The 19,358-nt window shown below is 39.6% G+C and overlaps 1 protein-coding gene across 5 annotated transcripts in view; it reads left to right on the forward strand.

Moving 5' to 3' along the window:
* The window catches only part of pdlim7 (PDZ and LIM domain 7), a 51,648-nt gene that overhangs the window by 23,314 nt on the left and 8,976 nt on the right, over positions 1–19,358 (forward strand). For 4 of the 5 annotated variants that reach the window (XM_088604635.1, XM_088604632.1, XM_088604636.1 and 1 more), the window contains exons 4-5: positions 5,507–5,537; positions 7,043–7,233. In XM_088604635.1, the coding sequence (XP_088460761.1) occupies positions 5,507–5,537; positions 7,043–7,233 (222 nt within the window). Of the gene's footprint in view, positions 1–5,506; positions 5,538–7,042; positions 7,234–11,422; positions 11,440–12,114; positions 12,166–14,506; positions 14,668–15,299; positions 15,337–15,875; positions 17,289–19,358 lie in introns of those variants that run through there. The other variant, XM_088604637.1, reaches the window with a different exon arrangement.

Here is a 19,358-nt window from a genome sequence, read left to right on the forward strand (position 1 = left end):
ATGGGTTATCAGGCAGCCACAACATAAATTAGGACAGATACTCTGAACAGTAGTCCATTGGATCAGTTAGATCTTGGATAGTTTTTAGCCAGCACTTGACTTCTTAGAATACTCAGAATAGAAGTGAGTTGCAATGTAATTGAGTTGAATTCCTGTTGGGTTACTGGCAGTGAAATCTTAAGAGCAGTACTTCAAATGGATGAAATGAAGGCTTGCCTCTTCTTTTAAAGTCAAGAGGATACTTTACGTTTTTGGAATGGATTGGGGAGCAAGAGTTTTCTTTTTATGAACTTCTTCCATATTCTTCCTAAAGCTGAGCATTTGAATGGGCAGGGGTTATCTGCTCGGAGGTGGGGAAGGAAACTAAACAAGCCACTCATCACTCTTCAGTTCAAGCCTAATTTGTTTGTACAAGACGCCTGCTTGCAAAAGAATTGTCTGTGGCACTGAGACCTAACAGTGTAAAAAAAACAAAAAAACAAAAAAACTGACCCTCGGAAAACTTGTGTAAATGCTGTAATATGGTGGATAATGCTAGTGCTTCACTGCCCTTGAGTCCTGGGTTCGATTCTGGCCTTGGGTTCGTGTCAGACTTAGGGGCACATGTTCTCCATGCATTTGCATAGCTTTAGTGCCTCTCTCTCCCCTGTGACTAGTTCTGGTTATAGGGCAGACATGGTACAGAGGCAGTACCAATGGGGAGTTAGGAGAGGCTGACAAACCATAATGGTCCTGCGAGTTTGAACAATTTGATGACTTTTAGACAGGAGGCCTGGGACACTGCTGATATGTTCAGGACATAATTTCTTCTCCTGGCTTCCCTTAAACTTCAAGGTTTCTCAAGAGTTGCATTTTACATGCTCCCATAAGATGAACATGATGCTTTTGGGGAAAAATAAAGCTCTTTCTTTTTTTTGTGATGGAGGCAGGATTCTGGTGGTTTTATAGAATGTTGACTTCAGCACCAGAGATCTCAAGAGTGCTGTGTCTTTAGGAGAATTGAAGGCTTTTTCAGGAAAACCCAGCACTTTATAATTTCCTCCAGGGACATTTCCTGCAGCATCCCAAATGCTTTCATGTGTCTTTCCTCTATTGTCCTTACACTTGTTGGCGTTTTTCCACAGTCCATTCCTACATAAGCAAATTGCTTCATTTTTATATTTGTGACCTTCCTGAGGGTAATCATGAGTAATTGCTTCTTAAAGATGGAATAGGGTTATTATTTTTGGCAGGATAGCTTTTTCTGGAGGATAACCAAGCTTTTACAGAAGAAATGAAAAATGAATCTGTACAAGTCTTCTCCAGATGGGTATGGCTTTCTCAACTCCGGCTTTAATAGCCTCTTAACAAAAGTCTTAACATTTCTTTTCTTACCTTCGTTTTACCCTTCATTCCAACTGTGTTTCAGTAACTAACTGTCACTTGGGTTCAGTCATCAAAACCCTGATTTTTTTGCCAGTGGTCTATATAACAAAAAGCAACATACTGTTCGGACTGTAGCATGGTCTTTCCTGATGTAGGTAGAACAGTCTCATATTTCTGTCTTCGTAGGCCAAGTACAGCACAATTCTCATGAAAATGAAAATGTCATGCCTCATGAAAAGCATGGTATATATTTTGAAGTTATTCCTTTTCTGATTGAATGTTTGATTGCTGGCAAAGATCTTTGTGATGACAGTGAGATGCTTTTAAATTAGCAGAGTCGTGTGTTTTTTCTTACCTCCTTGGTTTCTTAAAGAGGAAGTAATAAGCAAATGCTTGTCGAAAGCCTTCTTCCTTATCTTCAAATAGGCGATTTTCATGAGGAGGAAAATACTCAGTTCCGCTAATGTAGTGTGATTTATTAATCAAAACTTATTTCATCCGTCAAAATTAATATACAGTATAAAAGACCTACTATACAGTTCTCTCAAATTATTTTGATTTCTTGCCGACAGTAGAAATTGAGCTGTTGCCTGATTATGGATAGGGTGATTTGAGAAGATATCTTCTGTTTCCTAAATAGGACTTATGAAAACTCAACTGGTACTTGAATAGCAAAATGCAAGGCTAAGGGCAACAACCTTTGGCGTAAAACTTAGGCTTTATTAGAAGAAATATACCTGTATTCACTTTAATGGCTGTACACTACTAATGGTGTACTTTATTTTTAGATTTAACAAAAAATGGCATCAGAAGTTATAGTTTTGGATAACATTTAATACCATCTGTAAAATATTTGTGAATATTCTGAAATGTTGCCTTTGCTTGTGGTTTTCCCATCTGTTCCTTTTGACTGTAGAGTCTGGGTGCTACCCCTGCACTGAATTCTTGTATTTGTCTTCATTCTTAAATTTACAGCCCTCTGTTTACACTCTTGCAGACCTGCAACAAGACCTGTTATTACCTGTTTTCATCTGGAGTTTTGTTCCTTCTTTACCAATTTACAGCTCCATTATTCTGCCTCCCTAATTATGTGCGCATACTGTATAGACTTTTAAGTTTGTCAGAGCATTCAGACCCTTTCTGTTTCTCTTCTCCTTCGTTAAAAGCCCATTCTTGGTTTTCATTGGCTTTAGAAAGCATTGATAAATTGTCGTAGAACAACACTCTTTCAACACGTTTCTCTGTACTTTTTACCTTTCCATTATCTCCTCTTATAGAATAGTCACTTGAGCACATCAGGGTTTCTGTTGCTGAACTGTACTTCTAGCCTTGACTTGCAGGACTGCGGCCCTGCTACCACAGTGCATTTCCCTGTCTTATTGTCGACACATGTAGATATTAACCTCTCAGCATTGTGAAGGGAGATAACTAGAGAGTTATTTCAGCTTGTTGCAGGAAGAATAGCCCGTTGTCTGTTTCCTGTTTATAACCCGCTGGCTACCATATGCATAGTGTTGGAGTCTTGCTTAGCTGTCAAATCGGGCACATGGGGAACTAGGTTTGGACTGATAACTCGAGTGGCCGCAACACCCCCGCAAGATAACAACCATTCCAACCATCATGACGAGTGATACAGGAAGGAATGGCCTATCACAGGGTTCACAAGCTGGGTTTGTACAGAAAACTGCCACCCAGACGTGCTTTTGCTGTTGGCTTAAGAATGCAAAGGCTTAGTGGCTTATGATACATTCAAGTACCATTTTCCTTAAATGATGTCTGAAAGAAAAAATGGAATTTGAACTGAGCTGTATAAAAGCTCAGTAGCTTTTATACAGAGCAGGAGAACAAGTCGAAATATTTATTGACTTTTTTTGTATTATGCCGGTTAATTCAGTTCATTTCTTGTTCTGTGAGGGTGCTAAAACTGCAAAGAATAAGTGCTGCATTTTCTTTAACTCTCAAATGTAGGGAAGAAAAAATCTAAACATTTAACCAAGAACAATTCAGGTTACAGATCATGGGGACCTTAACGGCCCAGTTTTGGGATGTTTTTTTTTGCGTAGCTTGTATCTTGATTTTCTGGTGGGTTTTGCTTTAGGTCACCATGCAGAACTGTTCCTGTATTTTCCACATTTAATATGTTAACTCCTCCACCCTCAAACACACACACACACACCTCATGCTTGCAAGATGGCTTTAATCCTGTTTGTTCCATTACACTAATTTGATTTATACAAGCCTCTCTCTGCAGCCCTGACTTCAGAACATGGTGTAGCGATATCTCCACCCTGACCTAGATGATGTTTTGTTTGTGACCTTCTCCGACTGTCTGACAAGCCCAGAAAGCTTTGGCTTCCTACCATAGCTATCGAATGTTTCTTCTGAATGATCCCTGTACGTGTGCATTCGAATTGCTTCAAGATGTTCATCACAGAAAATATTTTCTTCTGTGGTTGTTGAGTATTACTTGAATACAGATCAAGAAATTTAAAAATTGTTACCAGCTGCTTACTTGGTCATCGGTGACCAGAATGAAGGGGTCACCATATGGGTTGGAAAAATGAAGATGAGGACACTGTAGCATGCCACTAACAGTTTCAGAGTTCACAGTTTCTGTGGGTCAGAAAGAAATAAGTCTTGTTTTGGCAGGGTTAATGTAAATTTTCTATTTATCAAATTCTGATTCTTGATTGTCTACACATTGCATGCAAATAATCCTTACAGTTTAGGCAAATTTATATATTTTGCATATGGAAATGTTGATCTGCAGTTCCGTCTGTGATGCCAATCAGTGAGTACCACGATATCTACAGAATGTACTCTTTTTTTTTCTGTGCTTTTTTGAAAACATGTATTTCATATGGGGCAACATAGTATTATGACTATAATAGCTTAACTTGTATGTAGACTTATGGATTAAAATACCAGATGCTTTGCATTTTATTCTTTGTGGTTCTTGATCTGTCCAAATTACTAATGCTTTCTGACTGTTTCTGATTAATGTTGTCCAATCGAAGAAACATCATACTTATAGCATTTCAGGAGCCCCCTGCTTTGTTGTGCCGGCATTTTTCTTTAGTTATTTGTTTCTTCATTTAATGGAACGTTTTTTTTTCCCCATTTACTCATTTGTAATCATGTTTTACGAAGCCAGAAGGTAAAATGCAATTCAATTTAATGTCCCAGTGGGAGCGCTGGTAATGTGAATGGAGGCTACATTTGTTACATGCTCTGGTATTTGCAAACAGCTCTGAACACACTGATGGCTGGGGTCATGTTACAAAGTGCTGCTATTTCCGCACCAACCTTAGAGGCTGCTATGTATATAAATTAAACTGTGTATCATGTCAATTGCATTGGTCCTTGGATATTTTGTTTCCATCTAATGTCATGGTTTTTCACACCAGGTTATCTCTTGATTTAGTTTGGTTTAAGCTGAATCATTTAGTTGCCTGGTTGGAAATGTTTGTGCGGGAGTCTGAAAGCAGCCACACTATAGAGCACATTGAACAAGAGAACGTGTTGGCATTTCTGTCTGCATTTTGGATTTACGGGTTTTATAATTAGTTATTACAGTAGACATGAAATACGTTTTTTATAAATGCTTTTGGAGCCTTAAAATTTGGTGCCATCATAATTTTAGTAGGTCTTAAATATTGGAACATGGAATTTAAATGAAACCTATAACTCGACCACCCATCGGAAATCCGACTAATCCTTAACGTTTCCTTTAGAAAATAATACAATGTTTTTGTAATTTTTGGGAAGGTCAAAGTTAAAAAAAATTACTTCTTTGCTTGAGGGAAAACGCATAAGCCAACATAAATAACAAATTTTCTTAGTTCCATGAATTTTTTCTACCCTGTCTAAAAAGCTGTAAAACCTTTACAACCCTTTTAAATTTCCATAATTATAGCCTTAACTTATGATTTTCAACTGGGGGAAAATGGATTTCAGTGCACTGTTAAATATATCACTGTTACACATATCTATATATAAGAAAGGATCTAATTCTAAACAGTTATTGTATTCAGGTCAGAAGAAGATCAGGGAGGCCATTAAAAATATTTATTTGCTCGGTAACCTCGCTAGTAAACTAGCGTCTGCAGTATACGATAACGTAAATTATTTTTTCTTTCAGAGCTTTCCACCCTGCTGGATCAGAACGGAAGGTAAGATTTATATTTACTGCATTAGTGGTATTTGAACAAAGTGTGAATAATGTGTGGATGCCACCTAAATTGTAAATACACTCAATTATGTAGATTACTACAGTGAAAATGATGTGAAGGAACCAAGGTCATCTGTAGCTTATGCAGTAAGTCCCTACCTGCAAAGTATTTCAGAATAAAACAATCCTTCTTAAAGACTCAAATTTAGGAATGCCAAACCCCAGCAAATATCCTGTGAGTTTATAACAGTATTTACTATATAATATGACATTTTAATTTGAATTAACATCAATATGAAATAGCCAGCAAAGCCCTTGTTATGACTGGAGATACTGTAGCTGGGCTATTAGATTCAATATTAGCAATTAAAATCTCAACAGGAGGAAAGTTAGCTTCGTTTTCTGATACTTGATGTTCCGACTTGGTAAATGAACCCAGGATTGTCCTGTTGAAACACCACATGACTGGGAAGCCCTGTTCACACTTACCCTGTGCCAGGACTGTCAGTGATCCTACCCTAAGATGGTGGCATCTGAGCAGTGAAAATCTCAAGACTGGAGCTTGCATGAAGCTACTTCCCTTTCTGACGCATCCCTCATTTTGCTGAAGCGTTATTCACTATTTGTTCAGCTGCAAATGTGATGACTGGATAATTTGTTAGTGCCGTCCTATTAATCCTATTGATATCCCACTAGTCCTGGTGTGATGTGAAGTATGGTTCTGAGTGTCTTAAATGTGCAGGCTGTCCCAGATGACACACCACTGTAAAACCTGTTGGAAAGTGAACTCCTGGTCAGGATGTAATGTCAAGACTGAGATGTGATAAAGCATGCATTTAGCCATTAAAATAGGAAACTTCTATTCCTTCAATTCCTTCAATTCAATTTCCATGGCAACTATTGGAGTTTCAAAAGGTATGCAGGGCTGCCATCTTGTGGCTCTTTTCTGCTACAAGCTGCATTGTTTTACTTGTTTTCATTTTCAGTCTCGTAATTATTTGAAAATCGGAAATTACATTTTCTGTGCGTCTGGAACGTCTGAGAATAGGCATTTTTGAATGATCAAAACATTGGTTTTCCAGTAAATATCCACAGAAGTATTAAAGTAGAATTTTTTGTTGCACCTGCTAACTTCTAGGCTGTAAGCACCTCCCTCTCCTTTTTTCAGAGATCGTGAATGCAATAATTTGTGCAGCCTGCAAAATATTTGATTGTTGAAAGTAGCACCATCATACTTAAATCTTTAGAATGTAAACATCTTTCTATCGTGCTTTGAGTGTTAAACAACTATACTTTCATTTACACTGAGATACATAACAATCTGCAACCATTCCAATAATTATTCTTTGGTACAAAGATGGCCTGTGTAGAAAATCTTCTTTTCTCGCTGTGAGCAAAAAAGGAGTGAATTTAACAGGTGTCTATGCATCTGGGGCACACTGCCAGATAATTATTCTCTAACTGCATGGCATTGTGGGTTTTGCTGTATGTTTTGTTTTTATTCAGGAGTTGCTTGCTTCTGCCTCCAGTCAGCCAAAGTACTCGTTTGCTCCCAGCATGTCTTTAAACAAGATGCCTCGGCCGTTCATCTCCGGCTCTGACGATACAAACTTGGGGCCTGTGACGAAACCAGTGACATACGTTCCCACCGCGCCGAAATTTAATGCCCCAGCTAACGTGCTGCAGCAACACAATGGGTAGGTGACTTTAAACCTCAACCTAGTAGTGCTGTTTCGGAATGGCCTTGAAAACTGGAGACGTGGAGAGCATTTGTTGTTTTCTGGGAAAGTATGAAATGCCATGTTGGGCAAAACTGAAATTTCATCTGACTGGTGCCTATTCAGGCATTTTGGTTGCCAATTTTTTTGGGTTTTGTATTCTTGTTTATTTCTACTATTTACATGTGGTTTATGTGATTTGATGGAATTAATTCAAAGTGGATTGTATGTTCCTCTATGACCAATGAAAACGTGTAGATGTCATAAATAGGTATTGAACTTTTACATGTTTCATCAAGTGGTTTATAAGGCCTTCCATAATATTTTTTAGATACTGTATGGATAGATGTTAAGCGTTAATTTTATAATTGTGAAAAGAGGGGAAAAAAACTGCTTGATTGTGATTTGATGACCTGTGGACCATCTTGTATGCTATGGTGAATGGTTGGATTTAAAGGCCTGAACCTTGGGTTTGTAGTCCGAAGAAGATACATTTTTAACTTTCATAATATATAGAATGTCACTTTTCACTGCAACACATTCACAAAGTTCTGAAGGAAGTTACTATTTTTATAGCCTGCTCATTTAAAATGGTACAGTATTGCACTGTGACATAAGTAAATTAATTACACTGATGAATATTTTGGTCATCAGCAGGAGGTTTACTGTGAAGTGTCTAGCAGGGTGTGTGGGCGCTGCTGGTAGCAATACAGACTGTACATCTGTGACGCATTTTGCGTTGGATGCTGTTGTGTGGGATTGTGTCCTTTTCCTCTTGGGTTGTGCTCACTGGTTTCTGAGCCCTAGGTGTCACATGTCGTCCTCCAGAACCATCCCACGAAAGTTCGATGGGGATCATGTGGTTCTTACAGGTGTTGTCCTGCTGGAGTGTGGTCTTGCTCAGGTTGAGCCCCCAGGAAGGGATGTCCCTGAGGTTGATCAATGTATTGCCTTGCAGTTAGGTCTTTATCAAGCACTGAGTTGAGTTCTGAAGAAGATGGACTCCTGCCCAGACCATCATCCTCTCCGCCCTCCTTGGAGAGGAGTCATGACCTCTTGATCTTCCAGATTGTGATCAATCTTGGACTGACTGACGTCGGTCTCACACCAGCTGTCTTGCACCTCATCTGAGACAGCAAGTGACCGACGCCATGCTCACTTAATCCAGCCTCCAGCAAGCCAATGGCTAAACTATTGTTCTCTTGATCCCTTGTGGGTGTATTTTATTTTCTCAATGTTTCACCAGGACATTCAATAGATTTTGGTTCCCCATCAAAGGACATTTAGTGCAACAGTTTGAATCACTCAAGTGTACCATGGTCATGAATGATCAGCACCTAAAATAAACTTTGTTTTAGAAAAAAGTATAAAAAAATTGAATTTATTTTGACAATTAGTAATTATAAGATAAGATCACTTTATTGGCCATATACAATTTGTTGAATTTCGCACCGTGTCTCATGGAGAGCAAGTTTCACCCCAACTTGCTCTCCATGAGACACACAGATAGGGAGAGAAGCTGGATGTCAGAGTGCAGGGCCAGCCATTTATACAGCACCCCTGGAGCAGTTGGGGTGAAGGGCTTTGCTCAGGGGCCCAACGGAGTAGGATTCCTCTGCCAGCCCCGGGGATACGAACCGGTAACCTTCCAGCAACAGGCGCAGATTCTGAGCTACAGAGTCACCACACTCCCCCTGTTATTTTGTCAGAAACAAATCCCTGTGGTCGTGCAATCATTTCTTGCAGTGTTACTCTAGTGGTAAAGATTATTTGTTAATCAAGGGGGGCTTGGTCAGATTGCCCTTGGTCGTCCCCGTTAGTCATTGGGCACTTTTTTTGGAGAGGGTGTGGGGGACGTCTGTATGTGTTCACGGTACTTGGCAGATAGAATTTGTACTTTGAAAAGATCAGTTCTCCTTTATCTACTGTGCCGTCATATGATTGCACACAAGTAAAGGGATCCACTGTTGGGGCAGCTCTTAAAGTTACAGCGCCCTGCTGCCCTGGTAGGTTGGCAGTGTGCTTGTAGTCTCTGTTCAGGCTGTGGTCAGTGATGGGTTAAGAGGGTCAGATCTTGTCTATGCCTGTAGCCGTTTTTAGTTTCCCTCCTTCCCTCAAAATGCGCTGAGTGCTCAAAGCAGCTTTTACTGCAGCCAAGGGTGCCATATTACCCACCAGCCTTACTTGGAGAGACCGGGGCAATTTTCTGCAGAGCTAAATCTGTCTGGACAGCCTGGTTACATGCAGGATTTTTAAGTTTCACACGTCCCCCCCAGTTTAGTGTGCTTTAATATGCAGCTGCTGTGTCTGAACCACTGGAGTTAAAGGGGGCTCGCATCTCTGAGACAAAGGGGACTTTTCATCCCTTCTTTTTAGAAATGAAACCATATGGTTGGCTATATGGTGCCTCTCATTAATAAAATTATTTCTGAAAACAAATGTTACATTTTTCAAGGGATGCTGCAAAGCATTTTCGATTAAATAGATTTAAAGAACAAGATATAAAGTACATTTAATCACAATTTTTTTATATGCCGAAGAAGCTGTTTTCTCTTATTACTATGTAAGGAATTTTTATTTGATTATAAAGCAGTTGGTAAAAAAGAATTGATCTCTGCTTCAGGTAATGTACTGTATCCTTATTTATTTTTCCCTTTTAAACTCTGCTAATGAGATTGAAGTGTATATATATATGTCCAAAAAGGAACTTTGGTCACTGTATTAGGGTGTTTTGTTCATGTGATCCAGTGTAGATCCTTGATGTTAAATCCATTGCAAATCAGGTCTCCTCTTCAGTGTATTGTAACATCGCAAGAGGCATGATTGCTGATTACATGCATCTGATGCATTGTTATAGACAAGGGCAGTAGCAGACCTGGCTAGTGTGACAATTCAGGTAGCCCTAAAGGTTTATCGGCAGGGGCTGGCTGATAAGTCTCTTTAGTAAAAACCGAACCAAAGGGCCAACTAACAGAAGACACCTAAGCTCTCCTGTATTGCCTTTATTTTTTTTGTGTAGAAGATTTTTAATACTGGCTAGGAGGGTCCTTTGCAAAATACTGAATCCAGAAAATGAAAATGGAAATGCAGTAAAACTGCGGTTGTTGCTGGTAACCGCTATGCAGGTGGTCCTGGGGGAATAATCAAGAATTGTCTGTTGGTGAATCAAGTCTTATGAGAGAGTTTCAAGATTTATTTTCACAGTGTAGAGAAAAACTTCCTGGAATAGTTGTGAGGGCTTCAAGAGGTCCCAATTGCTTAAGGTCCCACAAATGGGGGCCAAGAAATCAAGTTATAAAGCGAAACTTGGATTTGACTTCTAGAAAAGTATAACGCTTCAGACCATATCAGCTTTTTTTTTCTTTTTGATGGTGCCTTTGTGTCATGTTTATGTACCTTCAAGGGGGTTGCCTGGGTAGAGCTGATTTTCCAAGTTTAATTTTGGCACTGTCACAACATGCTGTCTTACAGAAATGTGCGTTTTATTATGCCCTTGCGTGTGACTTGGCGATTTCAGAAGGATTTACAGGAGGAGTTTGGAGTCACTGAAGCAATGAGAGGAGACAGTTATTCATGGGATGATTGAGTGTTCAGCTAATGTTCTGCCCTGCAAGTCTTCCCAGTTATTCTTCTGTACACAGACTTGCAATTCATCCTGTGTGCCTTTTATTAGATTTTTCTCCCCTCAACCAAGATATCAACTGCATGATCATTTCTAAAAAGAATATGTAATGAATGTAAAATAGCTCATCTCTAGGCCACACTTATGACATCTGTCAAAAAAAATGTGAATCAAATTTTTTATCGCTGCAATTTTTTTGCTCACGGGTTCATGTTTTTCATAACATTGCAGTCGGGTAGTTTTGAAATCGGTGTATACGGGCAAAAATGAGATTACAGGTAAACGAGACGGCTTCTCAGTATCAAATTTAAATTAAAAGCTAGTCCAGTCTATATAGGATTGAGGATTAAGCGCTGAAGCCTGCCACTAATGTCAAGACATGTTGCTTGTAGCATGGTGTTTGGGGTTTTTTTTTTTATGCGCATTAAAAAAGCAATTTGCCTCCTGCCAATTTTCTTGAAGTGTTTAAATGATAAATCTCTTCTTCTATGCTTTATCCTAACTGATTCCTTTCCCTCTCTCTTTCTCTGCTCTCTCATCCTGCAGCTGGAGTCTCATGACAAGTCAGTAAGCTTTTTCTGTCATTTCGGCAGTTACTGCAAGAATGTTAGCAGTGCTGTTTGATGGTCACCTGCTGTAAAAGTGAAAATGAAATTAATTTGTTATGCTGGCTGGTCTAACATCCTCCTTTTGCTTTGTCACTTCTAGTCAGAGAAGGGGTGATGGAGGGGGGAGTTAACCTCCATTTTACCCCTGTCACTCGAGTTTAGGTTCTTTGATCATTTACCATGTTTGCTTAAGCATGACTTGACCCATTGGATTTGTCCTGATCCATGCATGGTGTTTGCAACCATGTAAGGTTTTATCAGTGCATTTTATGTCTATGATTTACACTAGCTAATCAGTCAGCCAGTCTGCAGGATGTTGTGTAATCAGTGTGCTACTGACCCAGATGGCTTACAAAGTAACTGATGTGGAATTGTAGAAGGCAGATACTGTATTGAAACTACAAATGCAAGGACAATTTTGGATTTAGATCCATTTTGCTTAAAAAAACAACAACCTACCAATACTAGATGATCAATTAGATAAAGATTTGTTGTGCAATCGCTGACCAGCTCAGATTACATTTTGGGATTTTTGTGGGTGTGCCCTGTGTGTTGATTCCTCTTTTCGTTCATTTTCCTTCCTGTCTTAATCTCTCCTGTCCTTCCTGTTCTCCACCTCTTCACGAATAGGGTGGCTGTTCCTTCACAAATATTCTATGAAGAGATCTACCCCGAGGCCAAGTAAGATCCAAGATGCACATCGGACTAGTCATCTGCTTTTTAACAGTGTTCTCTACAATTAACTCTCCTCTGTGACCATGGCATGGCCATTTTGAGTTTCCGCTTACTCATGCTGCAGCTGTATTTTACGTTTGTGGTTGAGAAGAGAGTGCCTTGCTGTCAGGGATGAAAACATTGAAATCGATCAGTAGCTCTGATGGCGGGAGGGGGGTGCCCTTTAAAATCGGGTTCCCTTGTTCCAGTTGAAGTAATGCAAAGCCGACATGACAATTTTCCAGGCCGGTGCTGGAGTTCCAGCTATTGCTCCAGGTGTTTGCACAAAGCATTGCCTGATCATTTGAAGTCTTTTTAGGTCTAAAAGGGACTGGTTAAGTTACACGAACACTCACTTGTCCTTGAAAGTTTTTGAAAGTCCAGGACAGGATCATATTTTTTTCTAAATTTCAAAAACCATGTAGATATAAAAGCAAATGAGTAGGTGATGCACAGCTCAGACGTCTAGTGAAAGGCTAGTGCAGGGACATGCTAATTGGAAAGACATGACTGAAGAGATTTTTTTTTTTATTAATAGCTTCCACAGTGGAAGTGAGTGGTGTTGATGTGAGTCATCATCTGTTGTTTTTTTTCCTTTTATGTAAATGTTTTCAGGTTGGAAACAATCTGGATATAAATACTCCATTGTATCCCCCTTCAAATGTTGCTCTAAAACATTCCTGTAGAGAAACATTTATGGTATTTGGTGATGTGGAGAAGAGATGTTCATTAAGTCTCTTAAGCACCACTGAGAATTTTTTCAGGGCTAAATCTCATTCACACTTTGAATCTCAGTGGTCTTCCTGGCAAACTGATTCCTTTATAAAGGCATATGTGGAATGAAGCTACTAGCCTGCTCATACAACAATGAGAAATTGCCAGTTTTGAATCTCTTCCAAGTCCTTTGAAACTAAAGCTTATGTTGATTTAAGATGTTGTCTTCTCTCAACCCTTTTAGATGTCTTTTGAGTGGATACCATCTGTTTTACATTGTGATTATTTTGATTTTGAACATTAAAAGGCTGAATGGGCTCCTCTCATTCGTAAACCTGTCTAGTTAATTTGGATTATATTCTCCGACGGAATAGAGGTTAACCTCGCTTCTTGTTTTGGAATGAGCATTCGTATCCTGTCACTAATGGAAACTCAATTAAATAAAGCTTTGGCCTTGTAGTAAAAAAAACAATATTGAAAGCCAACATAACGCATAAGTGATACACGCTACATGAGTGAGTGTCATTTTAAGTGTAGAGAATAGAATGATTTCTGTTACAAGAGGGTCTGCTTATAAGCAGTACTAAATGCCACACATTTTGCTTATTTAAACTTATTAGTCTCTTAAAAGGCTTAGGTTTGGAGGGGACCCAAGAATTCCTAACTGACCACTGACTAATCATTTCATGTGCTCGGGTTGCCCTTTTCGTTTTTCAATAGTGTACTTCTGCACAAATGATAGAGATTTCTCATTACAGGACAAGATTTATCTCCAAACTGGTTAATTCTGGAACTATACCACCCTCTACTGTTGCATTGCAAGAACTTATATATTTTCAGTGATGCATCAAAAGTAACTTGTAATTATGGCTCAGCTGTTTAAAGTACAAAAAAGGATTCAGGTCTGTCCCATGCATCTCCTAGAAGAATGTTCTTTCAGTTTAATTATTCTTTCTGGGTGTAATCAAAATTAACAGGCCATTTTTCATGCCGTAAAAGGAAATATACTGTGCATTTTAAGTAAAAATCTGACTTTATTGGAATTGCATTTGATATCTTTGCTGGTGATATACAAGCCTGCCATAATGCTGTGCAATGCATTCAATTAATTTTATTTTTTTCTGCTTGAAATTGTTTGCTTTAGGTGATGTGTGCTTGACTGCTGTGCTCTCGATTTGAGTCTGATTGCACGACAAGGCTTGATGGCTATGAACTATCAGACCATTGTTATAATCAAGTGGAATTCCTGGGTCCACAGACTGGCAATCCAAAAATGAGCACCGATAAAATACTTTGCCTTACAATGCCAAACTGAAAAAGGCCTGATTCGCCTTATTTTGTTAAACACGTGCATTTATCTCACCAATACGCAAGAAAGTAAAGAAAATGGACCGACATTATGTTTGGGTGGTTCTCAAGCTTGCACAAGTTGCCTGCTTATTATGGCAGCTCTCTTGCATTTAAAGCCCCTTGTCATGACGCAGTGATGACTCTTTGCCACCTGAGCATGGTTCTAAGCATGGCATCGTGTGCCCTGAGATTAGTATCCGTTCACTGTGAGGAACTAAGAAGCTGTCTTTTAATGGCTGTCCAGCTCAAGGCACTCCCTAAGGGTTGAGAGCGTGCCCTGTTACCTAGCCAATGATGCCAGCAAGAAGAGGCTGATTGAGGACACTCAGGACTGGCAGCCCAGAACTGGGACGACCCAGTCTCGCTCCTTCAGAATCCTGGCCCAGCTCACCGGCACCGACTTCAGTAAGTCAAAGAGGACGAGCCCGCAAGACCGGAGGGCTGAGTTGGACTTGTTTGTGGGGCAAGGGATCGGTTGGGGTGCGTTTTGTTAATGGCACATTCACCATTCTCACTTGTGAAGGTGCGCCTGGGGAAAACCCAGCCTGCTTACGTTTTTATTGCTTTGTTTCACCGGGAAGTGTGTGGATGCGTTCCACTTCTGTGAGAGATTTTATTTTCACTTGCAGTGATAACTATCTCTCTGTAATGAGGGGGCTTATGACCTCCGACTGTTCCTCATCCTTTGATTTAGATCTTCCCCGAGTCAGTTTCATCTTTTCTTTCAGCTTTTGCCTCTAAAATGGCAATGAGCAAGATCATTTTGTCAGAGCTGGCTTGTGCTCTACGTGCATTGTTCCTTTTATATAAGCAAAGGATTAGTAGTATTATCAGCCATTACTCTAAAGGGACACGTTTTGAAAGTGCATTTGTTGTAATTTTTTTTCCCTTAAACTCTACAATGAGACAAACATCCATGAGCAGCCTCTTTTATTATAATGGGAAGAATATCTTAGAGGGATGCCCTAGTGTTAGGGGGCTTGCGTGTTGCGTGCTCTTGGAAAGAGGCTGAAGCCCCTGTCTCCTGGCTCTCTCAGTGCAGGACCCAGATGACGAGAACTTGAAAAAGTCCAGGTAAGTCCATTGTGTGCACCAGTGTGAACTCGGCATGCTGGATTTTATCGTAACACATGGACTACCAATTATAAGCTGGCAATTCTGCTTCAGTGATTCGGTCAAATCCCTAACTTCTTTGTAAGACAGAGTGAACTCTGTGTGAACTGATCTTGTGAGGGAAGGCAAGTTAACAACTAACATTTGTTTGCTTATTTTATGAGGTAGTTGTTTTGAGCAACTTTTTTTTTTAATGCAACTGGCACTAAAACTGTAGATAGGGAGGTGTTCGTGGTTATTCCTTTTTTGGTTAAGGAATGAAATATACCGTAATATGCCCAGATCTGTGTAGTTCCCCTCCACAAATCTTTTCTTCTACAAAATAATCCTAGAAGTTGACCCGAGATCTTGATTTCTGATTGACAGCTGGGCTATTTGACCTCTGCGGCTTTAAAAAGGTCTCTAGTTCTGTTGCAGGATTTTTTCTCTGTGTTAGTGGCCTTTTCTTTTCTCCCTTCTTCTCTGCTCTTTCTCTCTCTCTCTCTTTTCTCTCATTTTAGGGAAAAGTTCCTTACTGAAATCCAGAGCCCTCGCTATGCCAGGCTCCGTGACTGGCATCATGAGCGGTCTGCCCGTGCCCTCAATATCAAGTCCTGAGCGCCCACAAACGGAACAAAGGATGTGGCGAGCATCTCCTTTACGAGCAGCGACTGGCGCCACCAGGATTGAAATGCCCTTGATTGATTGATATTGGGGGGGGAGAATAAATTGCGAGCAAAAAAATTGCAACCTAAAGCCAAAGTGGACAATTGAAAACTGAGCCTGATGATGAATCCCCTTTGTTAACAAGAGCAGTGAGAAAGCGATAATGCCAAAGCCCCCTGTCAAACAGATCTGTATCTCTTTAGAGAGTGCCCCTGAGAAAAAGATTACAATAGCGGAGTTCACAGTAATGGAGATGAGTTCTGCACATCGTTTCTGAATTCTTTGGATGCTCTTTTGCCATATCTTCTCTCTGCTCTGTATTCTAAACTGTTCATTTCAATGTTTCACTTCTGATCTGTCATCTCTGTGTTCTCCCCACAAAAGCGAAATTCAGTGATTGATGTTTCTCTTTCTGCTTTCACTAATGCATAAAATATTCAAAAAGCTCCAAAAAGATTTTTTTTGCTGTCTCAATTTGTTTGTTTTATTCATTTTGGTGGGTTTTCTCTTCTCTTGATCTAGCTCATGTGTCTTGTCGTGTCTATGAAAGGACCTAGATTTTGAGCTTGATAAGAATTGTGAACTGCTGTCATAAGTAGAATAGGTTTTGTTCATTGACTTCTTGGCACAACTGTATCCCCCTTTCCCATCAAGTATTTTGAGTTGTTGATATGTAATGTTTTTGTCTATGAAGTTGGAACAGTAGCAGTAGTGGGTAATAGGTTGATTTTGTTTTGAGCAAACACATGTTTTAAAAGAAGTAAATTCCTACAGGCAGCATGTGATTTAAGGCAAGGAATCAAGGGTTTCCACATTATGGCCTGTTTCACCTTTCAAAAGTTGTCAACTCCTTCTAGACTTATTAATCTGGCATGGCAGTAGGTGGTTTATGATTAGTGCTAATCAGGGTCTCAGAAATGGCTGGATTGAGTCTATTTTGTGTGTCTCCTTGCCATTAGATGTATGTCTTCTTTATACAGTACATGAAGGAGAACTTTACCTGCAGTATATTTTTAAAGGGTAAGAATCTCTTTCAGACTAGACTACAAAACCATTTAACAGTTCAGGATTTACCACACCATACTTAATCTTAATTCCTGCTAAAATGTTCTTTGCCCCTCAGTACTGTAACATCGGTTTGTGTTAAAATATCTTTTGTTTACTTGTTTATATACGTGCCATTTGTTGTGTTCGTGATGTTTAGTTTTTTTAGATGTAATTCACTGACTTTGTCTAATAAAGTTGTGATGCTTCCCTTAGGTTTAAAAGTCAGAATCTGTTGTCTATTCATGTGATTTGGTACCCCCTGTCAAACCCTGTGCAGCAACCCAGTTTTCAGAGAAGGAAAATCTAAAATAAAATCAGTAGACAACTTTTTGTGTTTTAGGTCTTTCCTTCTCTTTTTGTCAAACATACACTTTGATTTTTTTCGTTGTGTAACCAGCATAAGGAATCGATCGATTGTAGCAATACTTCAATCCTACCGTTTAACAAATGAAAATTAAACTATCATTTGAAATCTTACAATGAAGAATAAAACGTTCTGTAGTGCCATCCAATTTCCATTCCTTAGTGGCAAACTGTAAATGTTTTCTCATTAAATGAGTGCAAAAAATGTAGATTCAGTGTTTAATAGGTCGCAACAGCTAGACTAAAATCAAAAGGCAATACCAAACCCTAAGATAAGAATCCATTGTACAGTAAATGTTACAATTGCAGCACAGCATGGTCTAGAGAACTGTTAAATGTGCCTCTACTTAAGAAGAGATGAGATCCAAACTAATGAGGAAAACTAATGAAGCTTGTGGTCCACTTTAGCAGTTAATGTAGCTGAAATGGGGTGTGTCACTTAAGAAATAAATAAAAACGGCAAACGGCCTGACATGTTTGCCTAATCTTCAAGCTGACGTTGGAAAGCAGAAGGTCAGAGAATGCCAATTAAGCGCAGAAATGGGAACTGATTTGTACACTAATGAGAAATGTAAGGGCTCTTTCGGGGAGGGGCTGTCTGGATGGAGTGAGAGGGTGAATTTTGTGGTTTTGTTTATATACAGAGACATTTTTCTTTCCTTTTTAACATCCTAATCTAAATCGCATCCTTGGAGTCCTCATCTGAGGGAGCAGGTGTGTAAGTAGTTTTTCCAAAAGGCCTTCCAGCAGCCAGGGGGATGTCAAATGATCTCCTTCGTGAAGCAACATTGCATGGAGAAGCGGCCGCCAGCGATTGCCCACAATGTACCTTGAGTGTAAAGAGGGACGCGGATGGTACAATGATTTTACTTTCCCTTTCCCCTTTTGTGTCAACTACAATCTCTGTCTGCTTCATACAGTACGCTCTCAGGAGTTCTTACCCAGAGTAAGTTCCAAATATTTTAATTGTCCTCCCTCTGTGCCTCAGCCTGCTACAAACAATGAATCGTAAAATCTTATTTTGGGGTTTTGAAGTGTTCTGTTATTTCTGGTTAAATGAGCATTAATTCAGGTAGCTCTTTCACATGGCTTGTTTGAAAGGCTGCACATGCGTCACTGCAAGGCACTGGAGCAGTGTTCTGCTAGATGTTTCCATGGCGATAAGCTTGAGAAGACTTGACGGAGTGCAATCTGTGTATATCCATGCATTTCTTTCCATCCGGGTTCATATGATTTGCAATGAAGGTATTTGGTGTTCTGTTTGTGGGTACAAAACTATATATATATACACACCGATGTAGAATTCTGACATTTAGATGCTGCCCAAATGTGGAAGACGGGTTCTAGAGGTATACTTGAGGTATAAGTCCAGAAGTTCATGTGAAGCACAAGATCGGATTTGACTTGGAGACAGGGTCATACTTGGCATGTTTCATTTAGGAGAAAACAAAAGCAAATCAAAGCTGCTAGTAGCTTTTGTTTCGTGAGAAAAGGTACAAACAGGACGTCATTTGGGCCCACCCGGTCTCTGGATTGGTTGCTAGTAGCTGTTGCTCCAAGGATTTCATTCAACCGTTTCTTGGGGTGGGAGAACGGGATTGTTTTAGTGGATTACTTGTTCCAGAATTCCAAAACCCTGTGTGCAAACAAAAGTGCCTTTAAAGCAATCCCACATTTCCAAGTACAACAGATTGACTTTGTTTATGTCTGAGCCTTTTCAATACTTTCAATCTTCTCTGATCCCGATAAAAAAAAAAAAAAAATCTGTTTTTACTGTCTGTTTAGCCTAGGATTATTTTTTCTGGACCAGCAAAGTGATAGTTTGACCAAAATTGCACACAGTATTCTAAATGGGGTCTCCCTTAGAAACTTAAACTGTTTTATCACTGCTTTGTTTATCCTAAGATTGTCCTTTTTATTGCCTCTTC

The sequence above is a fragment of the Lepisosteus platostomus genome, chromosome 13 (genome assembly GCF_059453375.1).
Source record: "Lepisosteus platostomus isolate fLepPlt1 chromosome 13, fLepPlt1.hap1, whole genome shotgun sequence".
Classification (NCBI taxonomy): domain Eukaryota; kingdom Metazoa; phylum Chordata; class Actinopteri; order Semionotiformes; family Lepisosteidae; genus Lepisosteus; species Lepisosteus platostomus.